We start from the raw sequence: 19,309 nt of genomic DNA on the forward strand, positions 1-19,309 counted from the left end.
AATCACAGTTGTAAACGGCAATATGTTGTCTTGTATAGAGGGATTCTTTCCTCAATCCAACCACTCAACAGTCCTCCTTAAATAGGACTGTGATCCTAAGAGGATAATATAGTGAAAATTATTCTTTCCATGGACGTAGGTTGCTTCAGCACCGAACCACGTTAATCTTTTGGTCTTACCTCTTCTTTTCATCTCTCTCTTTCTCTAAGATTCCTACTTTAATATGATATCAGAGCACCAAACCACATCTATGTATTTTTAAAATGACAACAAGACTCACCTAGATATCTCTCTCTCTCTCTCTCAATTTTGCTTGTTTTGATGCATTTGCTGTGCTTTGAGTTGTGGGTGGGACAACTATTTAATTTTGGGTTTTTATTGCAATATTTACCCTAAAGCTGGGATATTATTAGGTAGGTTAGGTAGGTCACACCCCACACCCTTTATAACAACAACCAACAAGGGGAGCCAGCTAACAAGAACAATATTATGAGAGATGCCAGGTTAGATACCTTAATATGCTTTACAAGAAAAATGAAACCAAAAAACAAAATTAATTCACTTCAATTCTTTGATCAATCATACCATTCGATAAGGATATGTGTCTGGTGTGTACTTGTGCCCAGATACAACCGGTGCGAAAAGACAGCTTACCTTTTTACAAGATTGTGTGGATACATGCCCACATACACACCACTGGTTGACGTTCTTTCTCTCAAAAATTTATAACACTTTGTGTAAGACAACCAACAAGAAGATCTGGAGATTAAATCTCCCCGTTCAACATTTACAGCTCTGAAAGATTTGGTGTCTGCCTTTTCATGCGTCTCAAAAGACTTTTTTTATCATTTCACATTAAAAACGCTGCTGCCCCACGTTTTTTTCATAAACCCTGTCTTCAAGTAACCCACGATCTAGATAGTGCCGCAAAATCTACCTTTCCAACCCATAAAGTGAAAAAAAAAAACCCCAAAGATCTCTAGCTTTTCTCAGTACAGAAATAAGGCTCCTCATCATGAGCTCCTTTTACTCTACAAATATTCTCTTCTTCCTCCCACCACAGAAGATATTCTCTGGGTTATATTTTTCTTGTGGGCACGCCCAGTTTATACTTGCAAGTTGCAAGTCTCATGTCAAATAAATACTCAAAAAGTCCCCACATGGAGACCACCAGTAGACCATACAGACAAGCACCCCCAATAGACCAAAAACAGCTAGCTTTGCAATATGAATGAATAGATTTCAATATCCCAAAAGGATTTTAAAATAGAAACAAAAACATAGAATATGATGTGTTCTGCTTCTTCAGCTATTTGTGATTCTTAATCTTGAGTTTGGAGGACTGTAATATAATAATATAATGCCATTGAAGAAACTCAAAAAAGACTCTCAGAACTATATCATATAACATTACTTTCAATAACATTATTGAATCAAAACAGAAGAGAGAACATATAAACTAAGAAAAATGAAAAAAAAAAAAAAAAAAAAAAAAAAAAAGGGAAGTTTTCTACTGTAACCTACTTTCTGCCTTTCTCCTTACCAGTTTACTTCTTTTTCACTATTCCTCACAGTGAGAAATACCACCATCACCACCAAAATTTGAAATTTGAAATTCCAAACAGCCCCTTATCCCCTCTAATCCTATGATCCTAACTCTCCCCACAGAAAAGAATTCAATTGAATCAGTTAAGCTTCTCCTTCTGATCCTTATCTTCTTCCTTGCTGTATTTCACTGGCATCTCACAATCCTCTATTGGACATTCCAAGGCCCTCTTCTCCTGCTCTTCTTCTTCCATTTCCGTCGAATTCTTCTCCCTAGCCGCTCCTACTGCATGTCTCCTTTCAGACCTGTTCTTCAATTCCTCCAATAATTCAAACAGAGCTTTCTTCTTATCGCGCCTGTTCTTGATCAAGACCTCACTTATGTCAGCTGGAGTCATATGGGCTTCATCAATTACCTCCTCTAAATTCATCAAAATCCCATCTTCCACATCTCCTTCATCCAATCCCAAGTAATTTTTCAACAGAATCTTCAATGCAGGGAAAGAACAGAAGCTCATATAGATATGCATATCCATACGCCCACTACGCAGCAATGCAGGGTCAAGCTTCTCGATGTGATTCGTCGTGAACACAAAAATCCTTTCACTACCACAACACGACCACAACCCATCTGTGAAATTAAGTAAACCAGAAAGCGTAATCGAATTTCCACCATCTTCAACAGACCCAGCTCGCAGGTCTGGTGCCAGAGGGTCTTGGTAGGCAGCTCTCCTTACAGATGCAGGTTTAGTTCGATTCGTAAAATTGATCGAGCAATCTATGTCTTCGATCACAATAATCGATTTAGATGTCGTCTTCATCAGTAACTTCCGAAGCTCTGAATTGTTATGAACTTCGGTGAGTTCAAGATCATAAATATCATAACCCAGGTAGTTAGCCATGGCTGCAATCATACTTGATTTCCCTGTACCAGGAGGGCCATATAGAAGGTAACCTCTCTTCCACGCTCTCCCTGTGTTCTGATAAAACGATTGCCCATCTGCAAAATCTCGAAGATCAGCCATTATTTCAGCTTTTTTTGCAGGGTCCATGGCCAATGTATCAAAAGTACTTGGGTGCTTGAATGGCACAGCTTCCCATGGATGACCCCTAGAATCAAGAGCTCCACCTCGAGAATTTGTGTAGAGAAGTCGATCTTGATTTTTTCTTCTGATCTCATTGGCCTTCTCCATGATGTAATCAAGATAAGAATCAAGGATCAAGATCTTATCTTTCTTATTGATTCGAAGAGTGAACCCTCTCTTCTCATCAGGAAGAGGTCTCCAAGCGTAGCTCTGAGATTGTCTCTGTGTGACCACATGCTCCCAAGTTGCTGTGACGCCATTGAATGTATCGACCAAGCAATCGTTGTTTGATAGCCCAAATGTGAAGGCACTTGAATTCCTGGCTCGAGTGAGGCTCAAACGGTTGCCTGTGATTGACGCAGAGCTGCTGAGGTAGAGTTGAACTGCATTATACAGCTCGTTTGTGTTGACACCATCGATCTCTGTGATGTCAAAGTAGCAGTAAGAGGAGAACCATTGGAAGGTACGAGTGAAGAGCTTCAGAAGGGTAAAACGAAGCTCTGGCGGGAACAGGGAATGTAGGATTCCCTGGGAGAAGGCCAAGAGACCCATCAAAGAAGCCAGAGATGTCCAAAACTCCTTCATTTCTTTCTCTCTAATTCTATCCCAGATGGATTTGTTGCAGAGGAATTAAAAAAAGGGTCGGGGAATTTGGGGAGAATGGATGAAGCTGTCAAAAGATTTAAAGAGAGAAACTGATCGATTTTGAGGTCTGGAAAAATGGGTTTGTTAGTTTTCACCTTTCTGAAGGCTTTCTATGAAGATTGAGACTTGTGAGAGAGAGAGAGTGTGGTGGTATTTGATGAATAAAGAAAATTTTTTAAAGAAGGAAAAGTGACAAGTGCTTTAAAGGAAGGACGAGATTGGCTGTCTACAGAGAATATGAGTGGCTGAAAACAGCAAAGATGAACGGAAGAAAAACGAAAAGGGGAATTGAGTTGGAAGACAAAAGAAGATGAGAGAAGTTTTTTCTTAATTCATGAGAGAATGGGGCCAGTTTTTTATGTTTTTGGGCTAGACTGGCTAGTAAAGGTTTTGATTTTATTTTTGGTTGAACAAAATAAAAGGTTTTGATTCACAGGTCTAAATACTTTCCGTTCTTAAACAGGGACTGTTGCCGTGAAGAACTTGGATTGTGAAATATGAAGGTATGATCTTTCAATATCTTGGAAAGAAACAATAAATGAGGCTGGAAATTCGGTTTTTTTCTGCAGGTAACGGAAACAGTAATTAAATGGCTTCCTAAAATGAAGATTTCCCGAGTGTAAAATCACAAAACATGTGCATGTGATAAAGCAAATTCAACTGGAAAAAGATAATATGCCAGAGAAGCCATTGATTAAACCTAATTAGTAAGTAATAAAGTCATGAGAGAGAGGTGGCCTACAGTGAAGACTAGGTCATTGGTCCTTGGGAGTTGGGACCCTCCGAACCTTTTCATTAGATTCTCTTTTCACAATCAAAAAGCTTTTCTGGGTCTTTCTTCCTCTGGGTTCCTGGCTTTCTGCAGCAACAATGACCCTTTGGAAATCCCTTCTCAACTTGAAGCTTAACCACTGGTGTTCCTCTGCTCAAAAGTTACCTTCTTGTTCTCTAGATCTGTATAAAGGGATTGGAAATCGTTTTACCAATAAATGGAGAAAGATCTTATCATGATTTTCCTCTCTCTCTTTCTCCTAGGTTCCAGTCTTCCAGCCCACTTTTGAGGCTTAAAACTAGGCCCCTCAGCCTCTCACAGAAAGATAGGGACAAGCCCTTTTAAATTTTCATCATCCTCTGCCATTCCAATTTTTAATTACTGATTTCAACTTTTTAAGCTTAACCCATTAAAGATCTGTCTAAGTATTTAAATGATTAAATTGAAATAATTAATCTTCCATCCCCACTACTCATAAATCATAATTCCATTATCCAGTGCATCATCTCCGAGAGATCTACCTGCAATGGTGGTAATTATAGTCAATCTTTAGATGGATTGAGTCATTGTCCCAATGCTTGGCTGGTTTATCCCCAGAATCCTGTTGGGGTTTCTTCCTCTGACGCTCTCATCATTGTCTACATGCAAAACCCATGCAGGGAAGTAAAGCTCAACTAGCAAGAAATCCTTATGGAGACCCCAATACAGCATGGTCCTCCCGTATGGCTGTATCAGAGATTCAGAGCTATCTACCCTTGTTGCCGTACAAGTTACAACTTCAGACCTACAAACAAAAAAGGGAAGAAAACAAGAAGCTCTGATTGGCTCTCAGGGGTATCTGAAGAAATTGGTTTGTTTTGCTGCACTTTATCCTAGAAATGTGAGATAAAAACAAAGAAATTTGAGAGAGGGTGACATTTCATTGCCTTTCACAACACACATTAGAGTAGTCTGAGATTCTGAGATTCTGAGCTGATGTGAAAAGGTGACATAATTTGAAAGCAATAACTCCTCATCTACCATGAAAGACTCTTATCGAGATCAGAACATGGCAGAAACAACCTATCTTTCAAGTTTTTCAATTGCCACTATTGATGAAATTGGGACCAATTGGGGACCAAGGTTCACAAAGAAATTTTGTTTTTGGTAAGAACGTTCATAGATGGGATCATGGGAATGTCTAAAATCACCCTATGCGGGTGTATCCCTCATGGTTTTAGCGCACGGTATCAGAACGGGTATCGATAACACGTAAAATCGATATAATATCGGTATAATATCGGCCTAGATCGATTGTATCGAACAAAATTACTTTTAAAATTCTTTTTAAAATAAGTTTTTTGACTATTTTACCCCTTGTCCGTATTATATCAGCACGATATCGGTATCGGTGATTTATAAAATCGATACGTATCATCGATATGAACGATACGATACCGATACTTAGAACCATTGTACCCCTTAAAAAGTTCACATCTTCTCTAATCTCTAGGCATTGGGCTCCTTTACAACGCGGCACAATATGCAACGCACATCGAACGGCTTCCAAGATCTATGCAATGCACACATCTCGTGTTCTTCATACCGTGCCATACTGCAGAGGAGCCGGATCCCTTCTTTTGATTGCTCTAATTCTCAAAAGGTTTAGGCTCTTTCTACACGTCAATGTCTAGTGAAACATAATGTTCCATTATTTGCCATTATGGTACATGGGTTAATTCATGTGATACACATGTGATAGAGGATCTCACATACACCTCAATTTTATTCAAAAACAAAAAAAGAATAAGAAGATGATGAGAGACTAATCGATCAAAAATGCTAACTTACCAATTGACCCAATAGAATGGGCACAACCTTACTCTTCACTCACCCATCTCACCTCCCTCCAATGTGATATTTGCTCTATGTCTTCTAGACGAGGAGGGAAGCTGAAGAATGCCACCCCGAATGAAGCTACACTCAAATATTTGCTTTCAAAGCCTACCCAAGAGAAGCAACAAAATGAGGAAACCTAGACATTCCTCCTCTGAAACTGATCCAGGGTTACCCAACTAACTAAACTAACCAAAATTGTATGCACTCACAATTACCAAACTAACCAAGTGTTTAAGAATGTAGGAGATGCGTCTCCTTTCTTATGTTTATGATTCAAGAATATTATTGGTAAGATCCTTATGAATTTGTATGAATGAAGATATTAATCCTACATTATATAATCTCATCAATCCCCACCAGAATGGGGTATCCCGTACCCCATGTTCTACCCAATTGCAAGTAGAGATGTTATACCATAATAACCTACTATGGTTGAAACTTTTGATAAAATATTTTGTTAATGCTAATGAAGATTATTTTAAAAGGGTTGTTTGACGTTGATGATCACTACCCTAGCTTCTTTGGCAGCATTAGGGCTTTGATTTGTTTATAATAAGCTTTGGCTTATATAAGTCAATGTGTTTGATGGCTCGATAACACTTGTATATTGAATTCCAGGTAGAAAGAGAACCACTAGGGAAAACACAGGCACTCAAAGAGAGTAACTGAGAGAGATGGGGGCTAGGTAGTGCTTATTTCTTTATTAGGTGTAAAAAACCGCAGAGGATTTTTATTAGTTCTACAATTACGTTCCGATGTGTTCTGGCACTCTACTTGGAGGATGGGGACGAACTTTGAAAATCTTCATCACCTTTGTGCCTTGTCGGATCTGGCTCTCCTCCAGCGATGGCGGGAGCTGGAGGGTCCAGCGCTCGGAAACCAACCTCAAATCAGGGGTTGGTCATTTCACAGGTGGGCCCGTCCCACCTATGAAATGACCAGCCCAATCCTGTTTTTGCTGTCATTTAATCGGGGTGGACCCTCCAGCTCTCGCCTATGGCTGGAAAAAATCCATTTCTTGACTAGTCTCTAAAATGTAAAACGAGCTCAACTTTTATTTGTTGCTCCGAAAAACAAAAAAAAAATCATCTTTCTCTTTCTCTTAACTTTTTATTTAATTTTGGTGCTAGATTGCCCAGGGCCAGACCCACGAAGAGGTCAGACAGAAGCCCAGGAAGGCGCCAAGGAGGGCCACACTTAGTGGAATAGAAAGAGGTGCATAGCAGGCACCGGTGTAAGTCTGGGTCTCTCTCTCTCTCCACTAAGAACTAGGAACACCTTGAATCGCTAGTTCTTTTGTTCCTTGATGGTAGGGAAGCTACTCTCTCCCTCCCCCCTCCCTCTCTCCCACACCCATGGAGCGGTTTGGGATTCCTCATCAAAGGCAGACATATTCAGTGGATTATTCATGCCACAAGAGGGAAGCCATGTGACCTCAATCCTACAAACTTTCCCAACTATACTTTGCTTGTGGTAGCAGCAGAGGAATAGCAGGGTTTACAAGAATTGTTCCAGCTCCAGTGGCAGTTGTCGTAGGTATTCAAGCATAGGTTGTGTTTGAAACTCAGTTTTTGAATCCAGTGTTCCAACTATTCCTTAGCCATATTGGATTTCTTAGAAACTGCTAGTTGAAGGGCTATCATGCATCAATACGTATGGGAACGGCAGACTATGGGTGCATTATAAGGTATCATAGAGGCTCCACTGTTTCTGTGCTGGCCGGCCGGCAGCATCCCAGCTTTCTATCTGTGTTAACTCATTAACTGGAAGGTGTTTGTAGAGGGCAGGAGGCGATTGTGGGGGTGATTCAGATGCTTGTTCATCAGGTTGGACTGTCTTCCGGTTCTGAAAGCTTGGAGTATATAAACAGCTTTAGGGAAATGTTCCAAGCTATTCTTGGCAGACGTCAAAGTTGCTTGGACCATGGAATTTGTTTTTCTTACGACCTACCCCAGGATCTCATTGCAGACTCTCTCTCTCTCACATTACTTTTGCAGCCACTCGGCTTAAGGAAGAAACTTGAAACCGCTCATTGCGTTGTTGCAAACCAATAGAATACAACTATGAAAAATGCCAGACTTATACAACTATGTAAGATGACAATTTAAAGTCTCCCAACTTTAAGCAAGTGAAAAATGGGAACCAAAATCAAGAAATCACACATGGGATGCCAAAAACCAGCATGTCAAATGCCAATACTTGCATGTGAACTTCAACGGTTGATATGATCAGTGCCCACCTTAATGCCTCAGTCAATGGCAATTATCAGAAAACCAACAGATATATACATAAGGAAGACCGGATAAAGTGCCAGGGCCTTTCTTCTTGGGTTGACGGCAGAACTCATAAATGGATATGCTGCCCAGGAACTCCATGCCAATGTTATCGAAACCACAACCAGCTTTAAAATCACATTGTCCTTCAACATGCAGATCAGGGCTCCAACATCAAGAGGGAACAGGCAGTAACCAAGAAGGCTTAGACTCTGGAAAAAGATTATATGCCCACCCTGAAACGAAAAATAATTAAGAACATTATAACACAAGATTCCCCCCCCCCCCCCCCGCCCCTCCCCTCCCCTCCCCTCCCCTCCCCTTACACACACACACACACACACACACACAGATGCATACCAGGAGTAGAACATTCAATGTCAGAATTATAGCGCCAGCAGCTAGGAGTGCAAAAGCAACTGCAAAAACCTCAGACTACAAGAGAACCAAAATCAAAATAAAAAACTCAGAAAACCATATGTCAAGAAAATTTACTTTTATGAAGAAAGTGAATTTCTTGAGAGCATTATCATTTTCATCAATAGCATATAACAGAATGATATATACCACCAGATCGTTTCAGAGAAAAATTAATATCAATTTTAAGGGAGGGCTCATCCAATGCAGAGAGGATTGTTTGCACATTGAATCAAAGTAAAACTAGTTTTATCAAACATTTTTTGTTGTAAGCATCATTTCTATCTATTAAATATAATTTTAGAGTATACCAGCTCATTCCAGTCACATTCTTTACAGTTTACATAGAGCATACTCATGTTAACTGAATTATTTCAGAAAAACAACTTATTACATAAACTATTATTCCCAACAAGAGAGAGAGAGCTTCCCAACTCCAATTTCTTACTCGACTCGGGAAATTATGTAAACAAAGGAATTCTCTAATATAAGTTGTAAAAATTAATAGTGTAGTTAAGTTAGATGAAATGGAGATATGTATAATTTTTCCAATTCAAAACTTGATACGGTCTAGGGTCAAGTAACTTCCATCGTTTTTCCTTCAGAACTTTGAGTTGTTTCTTACTGAAATATTAAACTCCATATTAAATTGAATGATTGAAGAAGAAGATTGAGTGGTATATAGGTCTCTTACTTTCAAGACGACCAAGACTCAAATTTCCAACACTTCAAAATTTGTTTCATTAGACTTGGTCCAAATCAGCGTAAACTCAGTCTAACTCGAGACAGACTCAGTCCAACTCACTGCACTGACTTGCTAAGTTGGCACATGAGGAGTCAACATGTTGACCAACTCCTGCTGCCTGTAAGTCAAGTCAACTCAGCCGAGTCACCAATTTAGCTATTGAGTCAGCATGCTATTCTAAAAAATATAAGGATATGTGGACATACATGGAAGGGTATTTAATTGAATTGGAGACTGAAATTTGACATGTGGTCAATCCAGACCATTCCCTAAATACACGACAGTCAGATTTGCCATATCATCAAATGGAATGAATGAAGTAAGATGCCAATACATATGACCATGGTCCTCAGATATGATTTGGGATGATCCAGCTCAGTGTAAAGAGTTTTGAGAAACTTCGATCAAGCATACATGAGGAAAAGGAATGAGATTCCTCCCTCTTTTGTGTCACCAAGAAAATTCTCTTAAAGGGCCCAAGACACTTCAATACACAGCTGAGGACAATAAAAATTCCTTATTATACATGATTCCACCCTCAATTCACTTTGAAGCATCACATAAACTTCCATAACAACTCAAGTGGTTCACAATGGAGCTAAATTTTGATGACTCTCCTCTAGAAAGCAAGGCCCATTAGGTCTAGGAAGACACCTAAAAGACAACTTAAGTGCAGTTCCATTCTCTTTTTCTGACAAGTTCTATCTTAGTATGGTCCTATTTGAGGAGAAGAAACAACTGGAACAAACATATTGTCACGTTTTCATTAACTTTGACCTTGCCTCGTCTTTGGTTTTAGAGGTTGTAGATCAAAAAGAACTCTCTTAAAATGAAGGGGAGATTTAAATCCGGAAAGGTTGTGATTGGGGATTTTCTCTCGATAATAGAAAAAGCAGTTAATACCCGAGGCCAAGATCCTAACCACTGAGCTTATCAAATCGATGCAGGTCAAAGGTACTTAAAAAAGTACCAAAGAAGACAAAATAGTCTAAGTCAACTCAAGAGTCAACCCAGTAACTCAACTAAGATGACACAGTTGTGAACTCGGATGTATGCCTGGTTCACCCATTTTTTGTTCAGAAGTGAACCCGCAACAGTCCTCCATTGTCGGACACTTTTTTCACCGTCTATTTGTTTTGTTTTGCTTCAATAAGTTACTTGTACTAGAGTGGAACTCTATTCTCTCTCTTTTCTCTTTAATTATGAGTTTAGGATAGTTGGAACTCTTAAAATAGCTGTCAACTTAGGGGGTTCCTATTCGTAGTTGGAACTCTTAAAATGGCTGTCAACTTAGGGGGTTCCTATTCTGATTTTGTTTTCTTTAAGCTGTTACTACCTGTTTCCTATTAGCTGAAAGGTTTTCCTAAGACCTATATGATTCAGGTCTACTAACAGTCTATTTAAGCACTTGTAAGGCTCAAAGAGCCCCACTGTTTTATTAAATGAATGCATGGCTCATGCCTTTTATTTCTGTGGTGGTTCAGCAGCCTTGTTGTGGTCATACAATAGCTGGTTGGTGACAATTCCAGCATAGACATAAGGTGATGATTCCCAGGTCATATCCTCTTTTCTTTTTATGCAAATCTGATTTCAAGTCAGTATTTTGTGCTCTATTCAATCTCTGATTTCTAGTGGTTTGATTTCAGTAAACCTTATGGCTTCAGTTTGATCTTTAGCTGCTGTTTCTTACCCCTATTATACTATCTGATCATTGTTTTATGATCACCTTACTTTTTGAATCGACATCTATTGCTAGTCTGTTATTTAGGAATTCCTACCTACAGTGAGAGAGTACTAAATCTCAGAATCCAACCCTTGGATTAATTTGAAATTTGGGATTCTGTTCTCTCATACAGGAGTAGCCTCCAACTAGTTTTTGGGTTCATTCTGAATTCTGGTATTGGAGTTCTTCATATTCTCCCCATTCTGGTTTAGCTAACTGCTGTTATCAGTTTCTTGTTTCCAGTAGGATTTGCTCAGATTTTGGAATCTGAGCTTCAGGTTAGTCTGAACTTTTGGTAAATTATTCTCCTATATGGTTATATTTGATTAGTATCTGTTCAGAATTTTATTCACATCAGAGTCCCTGATTCTGTTTTATTAGATTTCCATCAAATCTGGAATATTTCCTTTGTCTACGATTCTGGCTTGCGGTTGGTTTTCTGAAACCTAGTGTTAGGTGGATTTAAACTCCATTAAAAGTACTCAACTATTCAGGTACGTTGGGGATGCATGAACCGAGAAGTTCACAATATCATTTTTCTTCAGTTTCCCCCCCCCCCAACCCCTATACAGCTTTATTAAAGGGAGTACCCATTGCATGAGGCTCCTGCCACTGCGAGGTCTGAGGAAGGTCATAATGTACGTAGTCTTACCCCTGCTTTTACAGAGAGGCTGTTTCCAGACTCGAACCCGTAACCACTTGGTCACAATGGAGCAACCTCTACGGCTTTATTCAATAGGGAAAAAGAACTGCTCTATTTGCCCCCTTGTCTTCATAAATAGAAAAAAAAACAATTATTCATTAAAAAACTGACCCACAATAAAACAGCAAGCAAATGTTTCATCATCATCATCTTTCATTTTTGGTTAGATATAATAGACCAAACCTCTTGAGGATTCCATTTTACCATCTGCTTCTTGAGCTTAAAACCCCCCCCCCCCAAACCCTGCAATCCTGGAGTTCGGAAACCCTGTTTGGATCGCTTACGGGCCCCACCCGAATTAAAATCAACTCAATCAAACAAGTTAGTGGCAAAAATGTAAATAATCTGAAGTTCCCAAAGAGGGTGGCAATTAGGTAATTACATAAAATCTCAAAGCCTATTAAGAAAGTAAAGGACAATCGGGAATTTAATTTAAATGGAGGAGGCAATTCTGGAATTCAAATAAAAAGGAGTGTAATTAAATGAAGAAAAAAAAAAAGGCGTACCCAGTGCACGAGGCTCCCGCCACTGCGGAGTCTAGGGAGGGTCATATGTATGCACCCTTACCCCTGCTTTTGCAGAGAGGCTGTTTCCAGATTCGAACCCGTGACCACTTGGTCACAATGGAGTGTAATAAAATGGATTTAGAAAATATAGGGGCTTGGGTGATAATAACAGCAAATGGATCTTTTAGGGTAACAATAGAAAATATAGAGGCTTGGGTGATAATAACAGCAAATAGGTCTTTTAGGGAAATGATGGCGAGCCTTGGTGCAACGGTAAGGTTGCTCCATTGTGACCAAGTGGTCACAGGTTCGAGTCTCGAAACAACCTCTCTGCAAAAACAGGGGTAAGGCTGCATACATTATGGCCCTCCCCAGACCCCACAGTGGTGGGAGCCTCGTGCACTGGGTACACCTTTTTTTAGGTCTTTAAGGGTAATAATCAGAAGAGGAGTTCTTCAACCTTTCAACAAAAACAGAAACCACATGGCGTGTTCCCTTGAGCCCAATCTGATTTTCCACAGGGAGCTTCAAACATTGAGAAATCTTGGGAACAAGTTAGCGATCACCAACCCTATGGAGTAAACCTCAAAGGAAGCCTCAACAAGCAAGCAATGATTCTAAGATAAATTCCTGAAAATTTCAGTCCAAACGCCTGAAATCTCACGAAATATTTCGGTTTCAACCTTTGGTCAAAACGAAACTGCATTCAACTCTATAGGCATGCAACGTTTCTGTCAAAATTTATCCTGTTTCAGCATTTCGGTTTTGTACCACTTAAACGATACATTCATTTGATTTAAATACCAAACCTCAGTCAAAATGGGTTGTTGTATCAACCCATTTCGACATATTTTGACTGAAACCTGCGAATTCGACTCCAACCCCTTGCTTTTGAGTATTTTTGCCATTTCACTTGCAAATCTTGGTGGAACACATGTTGGAGGCTTCTAGAACACATTTACAGCGAAGATTTGGTGCATTTGAGCTAGATTTGTTGAAGATTCTCAGTTTGAGGTATACCTTTTCCCTAAAGCTAATTTTTGCAAAAAAATAAGGATAAATATGTACTGGTTAGGCTTCAATTTTTTATATGTTAGATATCATAGACCGATCTACAACTTTACAGAGTCAGATTTTATTTTACTGTTTTAAAATTATTTTATTTGAAAATTGATTTTCTTGCAACGAATTTTAAAAAAAAAAAAAAAAGAATATGATTAATACTTAGTGGTTGATTGTTCACTTATGGAGTTATAGTTGTAACACTTGTACACTTGTACGTGCATGGTGTACTTGTAATTGTAAATTGTAACATTCTGACATTTAATAATATTAAATAAACTTTATCAATTTGTAAATTGCAATTGCATATTTTAGTATTAGGAAAAAGAAAGCTAACTTGGTCGCGTGGTTCCTACACCCAGACACAGGACTGTGAAATTACTGCTCAGCCCCCGGTGAACTAAAAAATTCCATTCAGCCAGATTGATGTAGATCACAAGTCCATATGTACCCGCAGGAACAAGCTCCAAAACAAGCCCAGCAAGGTTGTGGATTCGACTGCTGTGAGAAGCAGCCTGGTCTGATGATGTGGCAAGTTTTCGTTGGTTCGATGGAGCACCACCTAAGGCAGCCCCAGCCCAGAAAGAAGCATGAAGAAGATCTGGAGAAAAGAGTTTTCAGGCCTTGTTGCCATTAGTTATGGGAGAAATTCCATGTTTCAACAACTGCGATAGCTATGGGTGAGAGACCCAGGCTGAGAGAGACTATCTCTCTTCTTTATCTTCTTCTCCTTTCTTCTTATCCCTTTTATGTTCTTCATATGTAACAGAAATATGGCAATAAAAAAAAGAGTTGCAGTTTTTAAATTGTTCTTTTCATTGTATCGATCCTGGCTACAATCGATCTCCCGCTGGTTTTCCTAGTTTGAGGTCGACTATTGCATTATTTGGTATCAAAGCTAAGGAGAGGCGGCTCAAGAGCGACGATTGTTGCATTCTACTTGAAGATTCATCATGCAAGTCAGATTCGACAACTCTACCAAACTCAAGGGCAAGTTTTTTTCAAGATGGGGAGAGCCGATGTAGATCACAAGTCCATATGTACCCGCAGGAACAAGCCCCAAAACCAGCCCAGCAAGGTTGTGGATTCGACTGCTGTGAGAAGCAGCCTGGTCTGATGATGTGGCAAGTTTTCGTTGGTTCGATGGAGCATCACCTAAGGCAGCCCCAGCCCAGAGAGAAGCATGAAGAAGATTTGGAGAAAAGAATTTTCAGGCCTTGTTGCCATTAGTTATGGGAGAAATTTCATGTTTCAACAGCTGCAATAGCTGTGGGTGAGAGACCCAGGCTGAGAGAGCCATTCCCCTACCCGCCCCTTCTTTTCTATCTTCTCTTCTTTATCTTCTTCTCCTTTCTTCTTATCCCTTTTACGTTCTTCATATGTAACAGAAAAATAGCAATAAAAAAAAAAAGAGTTGCAGTTTTTAATTTGTTCTTTTCATTGTATCGATCCTGGCTGCAATCGATCTCCCGCTGGTTTCCCTGGTTCGAGGTTGATTATTGCATTACAGATTCACCTACACGCGTTCTTATTGGCCTCCGCGCTGGTGCAGGCGCTACACAACCAGACAGTGATCTCTTGCCTTTTATTTTTGTATGTTATAGTAATAAATTATACGTAGCATAGGCTATATTAGAGAAATATAAAGCCAAGGTATGTCATACACTACCAACCTAGGGTAAGATACTAAACTAAACTTTTGAGTGTGCTTTTTAATAATCTAAAGGTTCCATTGTGTTTAGGAATGCATAATTAGGGTCTCTGTGATATGGCCATTTGACCACTGAAATGGTCAAACAAAACCAACCACCGAAATGTGCAAAGTTCCAACTGAAATTCGGTGGTTTTGCGAAATATTTCGGTTTTGACCCCAAATTCTTGAACCTTGCCTGAGAAGGTAGCGGTAGTTGCAAGTCTGGTCTGGTATTCAAGGTAAGAATTTTACGAGAGGGGAAGTAAAAAGTAGGGTTCGAGTGTTTGAATCACCCTAAAGATGCTCACAATATATAAACTAATTATGGCAATGGTAAACTTAGCAGGTGACGAGAAAAAGAGAACTTTCAGAAAGAAAAAAAAAAGAGGAAAATAAGGATTAGTAACTGGGATAGGGAAATAGACTAAGAAAGGAGGAATCATAGAGAGGACAAGCAACTAATACCTGAGCAGGAAAGGAATCGCATTAGATGGCTGATATGGCCCTTCCAATTGTTCAAACAGATAGGAGCCGTCAAAATTGAAATTGGCCAAATGTGCAATTTCCTAAGCTACACCAACTGCAAGACCCACCAGTACTAAACTTTTTCCCTGGTAATTTTAGACAATTTTTTTATTCTTTATAAGAACACAAACATTAAATAAAACAGAGCACCCTTTTTCCCACATTTGAATGGTTTTGAACTTGCAACAGTTCAGAGGAAGTTGGGAATAACATGTTGACCTTGTTGGGACCAACTAAGCTGCCACATGGCAAACATGTGGTCACTCCTAGAAGTTTGGGTAGGAGAAATCACCACTAAAACTTTAGTATGAAGAAATTTTTTCATGAACCATCAGAAAATGTTTTATTATGAAAAGCAGACACTTCAAGTTCACTTAACACAATATTCCCCATCTGATAGAAATTAGCATTTTTGAAGTGGTTTCTTGCTGACTTTACTATAGAATTAGGGAAAGTGTAGATAACAAGACATTTTTTGGGGGACTCAATTGCCAACTAAGCTAGAATATGGCAAAATATATGGCCACTCAGAAGTTTCAGTGCGTGAATCACTCACAGAACTTTGGGATGATGAAGTATTTTAACATAAATAATTATTTATCAAGAAATGTTATAATGGAAGGGAGGGGGGGGGGGAACAGATGGATGCACAAATTTGAAGTTTATTCAACAGAAGGTTCCCCATCAGAAGATGCAATTAGCCTCCTGTACAGAGACTACTTATGTAGAATAAGAGGTGAAAGAAATGAATTTATGCCCAGCATATCCACAAATATATGCAAGGACATAGTGCACATATCTTTCAGATATTTGAGATTATCAGTGTTCTTTCGAGAAATCATGGCACCAAGGCTATATCACACAGAAACGCATGATTAGCGTGTGTAGTAACTCCATATGCACAATACCAAGATATTAGCATCAATTGATAAAATATAAGTTCAAATCTGTGCAACTCACCTTCTTCACGGATGCTGACCAAGATAAAACAAGACCTAGGAAGACGATGAAGAAAAACGGACCCCAAAGATCCCAATCCCGCAAAGCTTTCCCAGGATCTTCACGAAATGGATTAGGGAACACCACGAGCTTCAAATTGCTAACAATCCGAGACAAATCTCTCTTCACAGTATCCCACACAGGCTCTGTCAAGGTGTTGGGGGGCGAACCAAACCCACTTGGAGAGATATTTTGGCGAGGATTAGACTGAGAACTGGGAGGAGGCAAGGCAGGAGGAACAGGAGCAATAGAAGACTTCTGTTGTGGAGGAGGAGGAAGATTGGATGCTATAAACGGAGATGAAGAAACAGGAATGGAGGCCCTTGGAGGACTCGGCGGTCTCGCAGGGAGCACTGTAGCAGGCCCAGACTGGACACTTGCATGAATAAGGTTCTCGATCTCATCAATATCAGACTGGGAAGAAGGGTGGAGTGGTATGGTATCGCTATGTGAGTGTGACATCTTCCGACACGCAAGCTTCTCCTAATCAAATCAAAACCAGAAAATATCTCCAAGCGAAACCCCAAACCAAGGCAGATTTAATAAACCTGTAAAGAGACAGCCCAAATCGACATAAGAAAAGCAAGCAATTTATCCGATTCATCCGACTCCAAAGTCAAATTGAGCTAGATAGGGAAACAGATCTCCAGCGAATTGCAGATTAAACACATAAAGATCCTCAGAGAACAACTATAATGGCAGCGAATTAAAAATAAAACATAAACAGTAAGATCCAGATACAATGCAACTATACCTTAACACAGATACAGAGAATCAAAAAAATTACAGAAAAGATCTAATCGTTCATGCAGTGCTCCCAAGTCCCAACTAAACTATACAATTATTGCTAACATGAGAAGAATTGAAGGAATGACGGTTTCTACCAAGATTTCAAAGAACAAAATCGAAGCAGAAACGAGAAGGAAAGAGAGATTACCAGAAGGAAGAGAAGTTATCTTCGCCTGGTTGGACGCAGAGGTTGTCCTGAAACTCCCATGAAATCTCGCGCGTCGTTTCCCCGTCTTTTTTACCACCAAAAGACGTCGAGCCGAAGAAAGAGAGAGAAAATCAGGTTAAAAGGACGTGATCGAGTCTTTTTTTTTTTTTTTTTAACGTGCTCGAGTCATTTCTTTAGATAGGGTATGTTACTATTATTTTTGTAAATTAAAATGGCTCACAAGGGTATTTAATAAAACCACTTGAGATTTATTTTTATCAATCTCGACGTCACTATGCCTAGTGAAGTATAATGTTTCACTCTTCGTCATTTGACAGCACATGATTTAATCCATGTGATAGAAGACTAGTGCATCTCAATGGTCAAATTTTAATCAAAGGAAACAAAGAAAGTTGCTCAAACTCGAATTCAAAGTTTTAGCAAAACTATCTAAAATGTCACCAAATGAAAATACAAAATGGTATCTTTTGAAATTTAGCTACTTTTTCTAATCATTTCAACTTTTAAGATGAAATTGTACGAATGAGATGCTTGTCTAGTCTTTTATCATGTGGACTAACCCATATGTGTCATGTTTCTCATAAACTACCATAAATATGAGTGTTTGATTAAGTGGGGTGAAAAACTTCCACACAATCTCATTAAATGCATTTCTTCTTGGTTGGTGATGTGACATCCCATTTTTTCCCATCCTACTCACTCTCAAAGTAAACATTTAATTTTAGGGCCAATGAATGTGTACCTTTTAAACATTCATTACATGCTAGGGTTCACACCAAACTTCCACACTTTGTCTTCTATGTTAAAGGAGAGATATGTTAACCTAAAGGAACCCCAAACACATCTCTCCTACACAGTATTGAAACTTGAAACCCCAACCAAAGAACTCTCATTCAAAATCTATCTAGTTTGATGGAGCTTTGTCTCAATGGGGTGAATATGTAAGAACATGTTAATAATAATTGATATAAAATATTATCTTTCATGCTTCCTAATCTCTGTCTCACACTTTTTTTTTATCAAATCCCAGTCTCTATCTCACAGATACATAAACAAATAATTACAAAATGAGAAGACTGAAAGTATTGATGTGGTGCTACCAATTTCTTTATCATGTGAATGTTTCATGGTGACTTTTCTTCAAATGTTTGTTTACTTCAATATAATTCAGATTTAAACAATCTTGGATTTTTTGAAAAGCTTTGAAGATTGAAGAGTGTCTTACCTTAAATTTACTTTATATTGAAAAAGTTATGTTCCAATCAAACTTAATTTGGTGTGTGCAGATGCTGTCTAAAATTGCTTTGAATGAAAATATTTTTTTAGACATAAATGAACGAATATTTTATCGCATTTTGGTTTTTAACAATGTTTTATCATATTAAGATTTATGAAATTTTTAAATTTGAGAAAAAATCCAAACATTTAAAAGTTGAAAGTTGCACCTACTATCGAAAATCCAATATTTGTTCTTGAACTAGGGGTTGACTTTTTATCCTTTTAAAATTCAAAATTTTTAACTATTTTTATTGGATTCAAATAAGGAGGTATTTGATTATTTATGAATAATATCTTAAGTACATAAAATAAAATTATTTACTTAAATGATATTTGGCATAAATAAGTGTCTGCCTTGATTTCCAGCCAATGTCCACAAACAATATACACTATCAAGGTAAAAAACCACAAGTACCATTTTGAGTATTTTTTTGTTTTTGTGAAAATAATTCATACATTGTGTTTAGAATGTCAAAATTAAGTTGTATACAAAAAATCAGAT

The 19,309-nt window shown here is 38.6% G+C and overlaps 2 protein-coding genes across 2 annotated transcripts; both read right to left on the reverse strand.

Moving 5' to 3' along the window:
* Positions 1-1,649: 1,649 nt before the first annotated feature.
* Positions 1,650-3,588, reverse strand: LOC122666867 (AAA-ATPase At5g57480-like). Its single transcript, XM_043862963.1, has one exon. The coding sequence runs from the start codon at positions 3,213-3,215 to the stop codon at positions 1,686-1,688; it is 1,530 nt and encodes a 509-aa protein (XP_043718898.1). The 5' UTR covers positions 3,216-3,588; the 3' UTR covers positions 1,650-1,685.
* Positions 3,589-7,962: 4,374 nt separating this feature from the next.
* Positions 7,963-17,638, reverse strand: LOC122668888 (protein YIP4b-like). Its single transcript, XM_043865452.1, has 4 exons — positions 17,507-17,638; positions 16,533-17,118; positions 8,559-8,633; positions 7,963-8,434 (listed from the first exon to the last, which is right to left on the reverse strand). The coding sequence occupies exons 2-4, from the start codon at positions 17,031-17,033 to the stop codon at positions 8,174-8,176; spliced, it is 837 nt and encodes a 278-aa protein (XP_043721387.1). The 5' UTR covers positions 17,034-17,118; positions 17,507-17,638; the 3' UTR covers positions 7,963-8,173.
* Positions 17,639-19,309: the final 1,671 nt, after the last annotated feature.

Source organism: Telopea speciosissima, chromosome 7, assembly GCF_018873765.1.
Source record: "Telopea speciosissima isolate NSW1024214 ecotype Mountain lineage chromosome 7, Tspe_v1, whole genome shotgun sequence".
Lineage (NCBI taxonomy): Eukaryota > Viridiplantae > Streptophyta > Magnoliopsida > Proteales > Proteaceae > Telopea > Telopea speciosissima.